Source organism: Quercus lobata, chromosome 2, assembly GCF_001633185.2.
Source record: "Quercus lobata isolate SW786 chromosome 2, ValleyOak3.0 Primary Assembly, whole genome shotgun sequence".
In the NCBI taxonomy this organism is placed as follows: Eukaryota; Viridiplantae; Streptophyta; class Magnoliopsida; order Fagales; family Fagaceae; genus Quercus; species Quercus lobata.
In genome coordinates, this window is record NC_044905.1 from 46,478,201 (window position 1) to 46,488,735 (window position 10,535).

Below are 10,535 nucleotides of genomic sequence, written 5' to 3' on the forward strand. Positions count from 1 at the left end.
AAAAAATTCAGATATGTTTTTATTTGTTAAGAAAAATAGTAATTTTAAGAAGAAAATTCAGATCAGTTTTTATTTGTTAAGAAAAACAATAATTTTAAGAAGAAAAATCATATATGTTTTTATCTGTTAAGAAAAACAATAATTTTAAGAAGAAAATTCAGATCTGTTTTTTATTTGTTGAGAAAAATTGTAATTTTAAGAAGATAACGCAGATCTATTTTTTTATTGTCTAAAACATGAGATTTGGTAGAAGAATTCAGAGATTCATAATGGGAACTTCATAAATCATCTTAGATCTACTATGCATGAATCATGTGAACATATGAATATATTAGTCATAAAATATGAACGAAAGACATGCATAATCATGGACATATATGCAAACAAACATGTGAATCAATAAAGTATAGAAAGAAAAGAACTTACAAACTAAGTACTTACTCGCATGAATTAACTCTATGAGAAGGGATTACTTTAGAGATCAAAGAGAATGAATCTCTTTGAGATTTAAAGTATGGTCGCTTAACCCAAAAAAAAAAAAAAAAAAATTGAAACAAAGCTTCCAGAATTTCTTTTACATTAAGGGGAAGAGGGGTGCTGAATTTTGGGTTTTCTTTTCTATTTATAGAGGTGTATATGCTTAAAAAATAAGTTAAGGTTGCTTTGGAAGTCAACAAACATGAATTGGGTCAGATGTTATCCCTAAAAAATTGAATCTGATGAGTTTTGACCTGAACAAAACATATCTGGGCCTATTCTGCATTTTGTGCCTATCGACACTGTTGAAGTGCCAATTGGCACTCCTAACAGCTTCACCCGGTTTTGTTTTCTTACACGTTTTGAACTCTTTTTTGGGCATTTTTCTAAGATGGGAATTGTACTTAAACGTGTCTTAGACTCATATTTCTGATAAAATTCACCTTACATTGATAATTAAATGTTTAAAATAATTATCTCAAAAATAATCACCCTAAAAACTTAATTATCGGTATAATTTTAACATTATCAGATTATTTCTTTTATTCCCATGCAACCAAACTTATTTTAATCAAGATCAACAACCAATCAAAGAAATTCATTTAATTAGTTTTAATTGTTAACCAATCAAAATTAATTTCAATTATACACGTGTGATCAGTTCCACCCGAATGAATGCATGCAGACCGTTAAAACTTAATCTTGTGATATATTTTGATCCGGCCATCTGATTTGGAAACTAAGCATATCGTTGCGATCGTTAGAATCTAAAGATCATTTTTATGATATGTGATGAATGACTTAATGCATCAAATGCAACCCTGATTTTTGAGTACTTAGAATGATTATTTTGGTCATCTCCCAAGGTTTAAAGTATGAGTGCAAAATTGAGTGTCTACACTCTCTCTCTCTCTCTCTCTCTCTCTTAAATCGTTTTTAAACCTAAAATAAAGCACAATATGGGTATGTCTCATAAGAATGGTTGATGGCTTAGAACTCCCATTTCTTTATGATAAAGCACCTATAGGGCTTGAAAGAGATTAAAATTTATTTAAGAGAGACATAAAAAACCTTTTTCCAATAAACCTTAACAATATTTCTACACTTTCTTTTAATGTCATTTAAATTTTTGCACTTTAAATTTCAGCTTTTTACTTTTATGTCATTTAAATTTCAGCTCTTTACTTTTATGTCATTTATTTTTCTACTCTTTACTTTATTGTCATTTAAATTTCAGCACTTTACTTACTTTGTTATTTATTTTTCTGCACTTTATTATTATTCCTTCACCTTTCTCACCAATAATTTTGCCATAAAATAAAGTTGCTTGGGTAAAAACAAATCATTTACATAATTTTCTAAGGAAATGCCCTTTTTTAAAAAAGAAATAAAGTTTCTTTTTCCTCCCTTTTTCTATATATATATATATATATATAAAAGGAGCTTTCAAAACAAAATGTTTTCTCATTTCCTTTTTAAAATCTGAAAATAGCAAAAAGAAAAAGAAATGTTTTCTTCAAAAAAAAAAAATACTTTTACCACGTTGGAATAATATTTTTTTTTTACCACGTTAGAAAATGTTCTTTTCAAATCTGAAAATTCTTTTTCCAAATAATAAGAACATTTTTTCAAAAAAAAAAAAAAAAAAGCTTTTATCACGTTGGAACCAAAAAAAATCTTGTGAACAAGTAAAGTCTTTTGAAATTTGTATATGCATAAAAATCATGGGATTTTTCTTGAAGCTCCAAAACTCTTTTTTGTTTTCCAAAAAAAAAAAAAACCAAGAACCTTTTCTAAATATCTTCTTTTTTTTAATCATGACGCTTTTCAAAAACCTTTTTTTTTTTTTTTTCTAGAAAATAAAAACTTGTTTTGCCTTTACAATCTTGCTTGTTCAAAAGGGACTTTTCTTTAAAAAATGTTGAAAATGTCTTTCTTAAAGCTTCTTAAAAAATGTGTCTTTCCAAATTTTCTTTTCACAAATAAAAATAAAGTCAACGTTGTAAATTTTGTTCATACATTCTAATTTCAAACTTTCCCTTAGAATAGTTTTGTTAAAGATTTGTTGTCTGTGATTCATTTTCTTGAACCATTGAACACGAATCAAGCTTACATTGTTCCTCCTATTTCTTTGGCACTAACGTATTTTATTTGTCATCTTTTTTGCATAATAGTAAATGAGAAAATTGTGGATGACAAAAATGTGCTACTCTTCTAACTCTCTCTTCCTTTTGTGTCGTAGTTTGTTTATATAGAAGTTTAGTATTCACATGCTACCTACTTATTAAGTAATCTACTCACATGTTTGTATGCTCCTTCACATATTACCTATGTAAATACCTCACATGCCTTAGTTGTAAATATTCATTGGATTTAATATTCACATGTTATTTTATAAGTAAATAATTACTCACATGTATATATGTATATATTGTTTGCAAAACCTTTTCAAAAATAAAAATGCCAAATATTCTATTTCTTCACTAAAAAAATAACATTTAAAATAAATTAAAATGAGGTACTATCTTTGGACAGGCTTTGTAGAGTGCCTAACACCTTCCTCACACGTAACCAAACTTATGAGTCCAAGATCTTTGGATTGAGACTTTTTGACTTGCCTTAATTAATGAACCCTTAAGATTTGGTTAATTAGGCAACCTAAAATGAATTAGACCTCTAAGTAACCAATCACACCTAATACAAAACCAATGGTTGGTGGCGACTCCTAAAATAAAAATAAGAAAAATGGACTCACATACACACACCCCACCATAGAATCACAAGCACACAAGAGTCACGTCGTCAAGGACCTAATGTGCGGCCACCCTAAAAACTCCCCAAAAGGAGAGAAAATAAAATTACGAAAATTTTTTTGGAGCGTCCACAGTTCCCACACCCCATGTTAGTGAATTCCACTTATTGAGTTATCTCACTCTCCCCCTTATAGATATATCAAAAGCAACCTTGGATTTGAGAATTTTATTATTTATTACATTTTTTAAGGCTATAATTGATGTATTGTGAGGATTAAATTAAGGATGTTTCTATTTTTGGGATTAAAGCTCTAGCATTTGTAATGAGTATTTTTTATTACTGGTTTTTTATTACATTTTGTTTAAATTTTGTTGTGGATCGCCTGTTTTGAGTTAATTAATATTTTGGGTTAAATAATTTTGTAAAGGTTATATAGAATACTCCCTCCGTCCCACTTTGTTTGTCTTGTTTGAAAAGTCAAACATTTTAAGGGAACATCATTTATTATCTTTTCTACTTTATAAAAATGTATAAGTTTACAAAACTACCCTTAAATAAATTTATTAGTTTTTTTTAAAAAGAGTTATTCTTAATGAGGCTTAGGGGTATAATAGGAACATTAGTAAACTAATAACTTTTATTTTTAGAAACAGGACAATATTTTGAGACATTCTAAAATGGAATAGAGAACAAACAAAGTGGGACGGAGGGAGTATTTCATAGATATGCGAAATAAATAGTTATTTTGTACCCTGGTCAAGTTTGGGGCGTTACACAAGTAGCAACCTATGACTTGTTGGATTGTGTGATCCTAGGGCCACTAGGCCATAATAACTTTAGATCCGTAGACTCCTCATCCGCTTTATTGGCAGCTCCATCGCCAACCTCGACTCTCACTTCCTCTGGCTGGACCAGCTCATCAGTCACCACTCTCCTTCTCCCATTTCTTAATCCTTAGAATTCATCCAATTCCCTTATTCATTCATTTGCAATAAGTAAGCCATGAACATAGTTTTTTTTTTTTTTTGAGATGAGCCACATCACCATTATTGCAAAATAAGTAAGAGAGCATGCACACACGCGCATAAAGTGAGAATTGAGTTTTCTTTTTTGTTTTACTTGTATTTTTAAATGAGGTGACGATGTGACATATTTGGATATTGATTTAGTGGACTCAAAATGACGTAGTTTAATAGTTTGTGTTTTAAAAATTATTGCATTTTGGAATGAATTGACAATCGATAACATCAAGAATGTGAATCAAAACTTTTTAAATGACAAAAATAAAAATATTGATTTAGTCTTATTAATATATATATATATATATATATATATATTTATTTATTTATTTATTTAAATTATAAAAGATAAAAATAGCCTTACTAAAATTTGAAAATACAAAAAGTTAATTGTAGGGATAAGAGCCCAAAATTATAAATTGGGCCTTGGCCGAGGATGTTGGTTGGTCTGAAGACGAATAAACAGTAGAGAGGGTGTTAAGCTTAGAGTCTCATGAGTATGTTGTAAATGGAAAGGTTGGGGGAGATGATCTGAGGAGGAGTATCTCCTTGGATAAATGCGAAGCACAAACCAAATGTATATCCTATCGTTCAAAGTGATCTTCCAGGAAATTTCACTGATAGGAAAGTGAATTATGAACGTACAGGAGGGATAGAAGGTTAGAAATATCTAAGAGAAAGCTGCTACTGCTGCATTGAATTCTCTATGGCTAACCCTCTGGCCGCATTAATGAGGAAGTGATCTCTGAACAGTGTTTTTCAGCCTTACAGCTACCCACGAAGACTTTAGAAGGATGCTAATGGGACATGGATCAACATGAGCGATCTACTATCCACGTGTAAGGTGAAGATAAGAAAACGAAGATAGTATAAATTAGAGGGAGGACCCTAAAAGAAGGAGATTGAAAAATAGAGAGAGAAAGCACTTTAGCAATCAAAAATTGCATTCATAACCTGAACAAGTGATTTATATAAGAACTGACCTTCTCGGATTGTGCCGAGGGTGAATTTACTTAGAAAAATCCTTCCTGTTCTTGTTTGATTATCTTTTAAATCCATTCTAACTGTTATTCAACTTATTAGGACCTAGTTTTCTAACCAACTTTTTACAAATTCATTGTACTGGGCTTGTTGGACCAATATCCATTTACACTTTGGGCTTGGGCTCCAGAACATGTCCTTACAATTGGAGCCATCTGTGGGAAGAGTTTATGTGATAGTGAGTGTAACGGTTAATCATGGTGGGATCAGGTCCACACCAGGTTGAATCCAGGGGGTCCCAATGTCAAGATGATTTCCTCAATCTTGGGCGCAAAAGGGACCAGGAAGGAAGTGTACATACCGTCCATATTGGTAAAAGTCAGTCTCGAACGGGGAGTCATGTCTCTCACGCAAAGAATACCAAGGACATGTAACTAGAGATTAATCATTTAAAGAGGAAGTTGCGCCACGAACGGCGAAGACGAACTCCCTTCCATTCTAACTCCTCTTCTGACGATGAGGAGAAAGGTTGTTATAGACGTAGATCAAGGAATTCTCCCATATGAAGAGGAATACCACCATGAGTGCAGAGACAGAAATTCATCCTCAAAACGCCTAGGAAATGACGCTATAAGTAGAGCACTCAATCAAAGTTTTAGATCACCTTTCACATGCAGAATTAAGGGAGGGAAACTTCCTCGGCGGTTCACTCAACTCATGTTCGTCATCTACAATGGTCATACAAACCCGGTGGAGCACGTAAGTCACTTTAACCAGAGAATGGTTGTACACTCCAAGAACGAGACCTTGATGTGCAAGGTATTTCCATCCAGCTTGGGGCCTGTGGCAATGAGGTGGTTCGATGGTCTGGGTGCTGGTTCTATTGACTCCTTCAAGGAGCTCACACGAGCATTTGGGTCTCATTTCATTACATGTAGTAAGGTTCCTCAGCCCTTGGATTCTCTATTGTCCATGTCCATGCGAGAAGCTGAGATCCTAAAAATGTACTCGGATAGGTACTGGAGATGTTTAATGAAATTGATGGGGATTTTGATAATGTGGCTATAAGGACCTCCAAGGTCAACTTGCCCACCAAGCATGATTTGAGAAAATCCTTGACCAAGAAGCCAGTGAGGAATGTTCATCGGCTTATGGACCGCATTGATGAGTACAAGTGGATCGAGGAAAACCAAAAACAGAGCAAAGGGAAGGGTAAAGTTATCCCTCAAGAGAGGAGGGATTTTAGGTTAGATAGATACAACAATAATAGACCCCGATGGGATTTTGCTAGACAATCTAGATCCACAGCTTTTCAGGTGGTTAACACTGTGTTCCGAGAACCAGTGCATCAGGTCTTGGACAAGATCAAGAACGAGTTATACTTCAAATGGCCAAACAAGATGGAAGGGGACCCCTTGAGGTGCAACCAGAGCCTCCATTGCCAATACCACCAAGAGCAGGGGCATACCATCGAGGATTACAGAACTCTGTGGAACCATCTGGAGCAACTAGTCAGAGAGGGAAGGTTATAGCAATTTTTGTATTGGCCCAACGAGCAAGGAGACCAATCAAGGTCAGGAGCTCAAGGGAACGCTTCTTCGAGGCCCCTTTTAGGCACAATTAACGTCATCTTTGCTGCACCTAGGAGGACTGGTTTTCATCCTTCCAAGGTGATGTCTGTAGCTTGGCTGTCAGCTGAGGACTCTAATTCTGAGCCGAAGAGGGCTAAAGTGGAGATCCGACCGACATTGAGTTTTTCGGACGAGGACAAGATGGGAACCATCCAGTTGCACGATGATGCTTTGGTAGTCACCCTCAAAATAGGTGGGTACGATGTGAAGAAGGTGATGGTAGACCAAGGTAGTGGTGCAAAGATTATATACCCCGACTTATATAGAGGGCTGAACCTAAAGCCTGAAGACCTGACAGCCTATGATTCACCTTTGGTAAGTTTTGATGGGAAAGTTGTCATCCCGAGGGATCAGATTAGGTTGCCTATACAGGCAGGATCAGAAGTGGTCGAAGTAGACTTCATTGTGGTGGATGCATACCGTCCCTACATGGCCATTGTGGCCAAACCCTAGCTCCATGCCCTGGGGGCCGTTTCTTCAAATCTTCATTTAAAAGTGAAGTATCCATCAGGGGACCAGATTAAGGAGCTTGTGGGGAGTTAATCCAAGGCTTGGCAGTGCCTCGTCGTTGCAATTATGCATCAGCCTGTAGTTGAGTCCTCGACCTCAGCTGAGGGGGGCTCATAGCAATCAAGGATTCAAGCCATATCAACGAATGCGGTGTGTCGAGAGAGGCAAAGTGTGAGAGGTTGGAGGAAATTGCTATAGATGGTGATCTAGACAATTTTTTTCAGGTCGGATCTTAGTTGCCTTCTCGAGAGAAGGAAGAACTGTTAGCGTTTCTTAGAAGCAATATTGATGTGTTCATCTGGAACGCCTAGGAGGCTCCTAGGGTAGATCCTAACTTCATTTGCCATCACTTGAATGTGAACCCAACTGTCCTCCCTAGAAAGTAACCACATTAGCATTCATCTAAAGAGCACTTCGATGCTATGAAGGAAGAGGGAACAAGCTCAAGCAAACTGGGGCTATCAAAGAAGTATTCTACCCTGAATGATTGGCCAACACAGTGGTTGTGAAGAAGAAAAATGGAAAATGGCGGGTATGCGTGGACTTCATAAATCTGAACAAGGCCTGCCCAAAAGACCTTTTCCCAATGCCTTGGATAGACCAGCTAGTGGATGCCACTGTAGGTTGTCCTCGGATGAGCTTTTTGGATGCTTTTCAATGATACCACTAGATACCTTTGGCTTTGGATGATCAGGAGATAACAACTTTTGTTACTCCTATTGGGAATTACCATTACAAGGTGATGCATTTTGATTTAAAGAATGTAAGGGCTACCTACCAGAGGATGATGACCAGGATGTTTGAGTCACAACTAGGGAAGAGCATTGAAATTTATATAGACGACATGGTAGTCAAGAGTAAGTTGGAATCTGAACACATCAACGACCTCGAGAATATCTTTGAGATTTTGAGGAAGCATAAGCTGCAGGTCAATGCTTCTAAGTGTTCATTTGGAGTGGGGTACGGTAAATTCTTGGGGTATATGATTACACACCATGGAATTGAAATCAACCTTGACCAGATTAAAGCAATCAACAATTTGCAACCACCTCGAAATCCCAAAGAAGTCCAAAAGCTAACAGGGATGACTGTTACTCTAAACCGATTCATCTCTCGATCAGCAAACAGGTATAGACCTTTCTTCCAATTATTGAACAAGTGGAAGGGATTCCAATAGATCGAAGAGTGTGTTTTAGCCTTCCAGCAACTGAAGGAGTATCTATCTTGGCCACCCATTATGTCCAGGCTCGAGATGGACGAGGTTTTATTTGCCTACATCGTAGTGGCTTCCCATGCGGTAAGCTTGGTACTGGTATGGGTTGATAGTGGTGTGCAGAGGCTAGTTTATTATGTGAGCAAGCCACTATACAAGGCCAAGGTTCGTTACCTACCACTGGAGAAAGCCATTTTGGCAGTGGTGCATGCCACACGTAAGCTCCCCCATTACTTCCAATCACACACAGTTGTTGTCCTAACCTAACTCCCACTTAGATTTCTACTTCGGAGCGTTGATTACACTGGGAGGATTGCAAAGTAGTACGATCCTAAGGACCTTTGATATCAAGTACATGCCTCGCACCTCTGTCAAGGGTTAGGTCCTCGTCGATCTGGTAGCTGAGTTTGCTAAAGACCCATTAGAAGAAAAAGTGTAGAAGCAAAACATGGATGAAAAATCAATTGGTGCAATCTCCTTACAAGAACCTTTGTCCTGGAAGGTATACGTTGATAGTGCAGCGAACCACAGAGGATCTGGAGTGGGGCTAGTTCTGATATCTCCTGAAAGGATTACAATTAAGAAATCCTTGAGATTAGGCTTCTCGACCACAAATAATGAAGCTGAGTATGAAGCTTTACTGGTGGGGATGACCATGGTTCAGAAAATGGGTGGAAAAGTAGTGGAAATGTTCTCTGATTCAAGGCTAGTTGTAGGTCAAGTTCAAGGAGAGTTGGAAGCCAGAGATCTCAGAATGTAGGAATATTTGAACTAAGTTAGGCACTTACAGTCTAGATTTGAGTCTAAAAGTAGAAATACACATGCTGATTCTCTTTCCACGCTGGCAATCTCCTTGGCACAAAGTTTACCTTGAGTGATCCTTGTGGAAGATTTGTGTAAACCTATTGAGAAAGGAGAGAATAGGGTTCATATTCATAAAGTAAAGGTAGGTCCTAGCTGGATGGACTCTATTGTACTATTCCTTAAGAAAGATATCTTGTCCGAGGGCAAGTCCGAGGCCAACAAGGTACGAAGGAAGGCTCCTCGGTTTTGGCTATCCGAGGACCAAAAGTTGTACAAGAGATTTTTTCTGGCCCATATCTGCTATGCATACACCTTGAAACAGTTGAGCTACTCCTAGAAGAATTACATGAAGGGATTTGTGGAAGCCACACAGGAGGCAGATCTTTGTCTCATAGGGCCTTCACTCAAGGCTATTGGTGACCAAATATGTAGAGGGAAGCATAAGAGTATGTGAAGAAGTGTGACCAATGCCAAATATTTGCACCTAACATTCATCAACTGGGAGGAGTTCTTAATCCTCTATCCAGCCCTTGGCCTTTCGCTTAATGGGGCTTGGACATTGTAGGTCCTTTCCCTAAGGCAGCAAGGAATAAGAGGTATTTGTTGGTCGGCACGGATTACTTCACCAAATGGGTTGAAGCTGAATCATTAGCAAATATCAGGGATGTGGATGCCAAGAGATTTTTTTGGAAAAATATTGTAATTTAGTTTGGAATCCTTTGTACCCTCATCTTGAACAACAGTCTTCAGCTCGATAGTAAGGCCTTTAGGAGGTATTGCTGTGACTTGGGTATAACGAATAGATATTCCACCCTGGCATATCCTTGGGGGAATGGGTAGATTGAAACTGTTAATAAGGTCATAGTGAGAGGAATTAAAAAGAGGTTGGACTTCGCAAAGGGAAATTGGTGAAAAAGTTGCCACACGTTCTTTGGACATATCTGACTACACCTCGTAGGTCCACTAGGGAGACCCCCTTTTCAATGACTTATGGAGCTGAAACTATTATTCCTTTAGAGACTGGATTCCCATCATTGAGAACGAGTTTTTTCACTTCGAGCTCCAATGATGAACTACTAGAAAAAATCCTAGACTTAATTGAAGAGTGAAGAGAAAATACCATGGTCCAATTAGCCTATTATCAAC

The 10,535-nt window shown here is 36.9% G+C and overlaps 1 protein-coding gene across 1 annotated transcript; it reads left to right on the top strand.

Moving 5' to 3' along the window:
• The first annotated feature begins 5,747 nt into the window (after window positions 1-5,747).
• On the top strand, window positions 5,748-7,315 carry LOC115965330. Its single transcript, XM_031084528.1, has 3 exons — window positions 5,748-6,247; window positions 6,301-6,756; window positions 6,877-7,315. The coding sequence occupies exons 1-3, from the start codon at window positions 5,748-5,750 to the stop codon at window positions 7,313-7,315; spliced, it is 1,395 nt and encodes a 464-aa protein (XP_030940388.1).
• The last annotated feature ends 3,220 nt before the right edge of the window (window positions 7,316-10,535 follow it).

Bases quoted from the DNA above. Each gene is read 5' to 3' on its own strand.
- LOC115965330 (XM_031084528.1), top strand. From the start codon at position 5,748: ATGAGGAGAAAGGTTGTTATAGACGTAGATCAAGGAATTCTCCCATAT. The intron at 6,248-6,300 runs GTACTGGAGATG...TGTGGCTATAAG, and splicing joins CTAAAAATGTACTCGGATAG to GACCTCCAAGGTCAACTTGC. The intron at 6,757-6,876 runs GTTATAGCAATT...TGCTGCACCTAG, and splicing joins CAACTAGTCAGAGAGGGAAG to GAGGACTGGTTTTCATCCTT.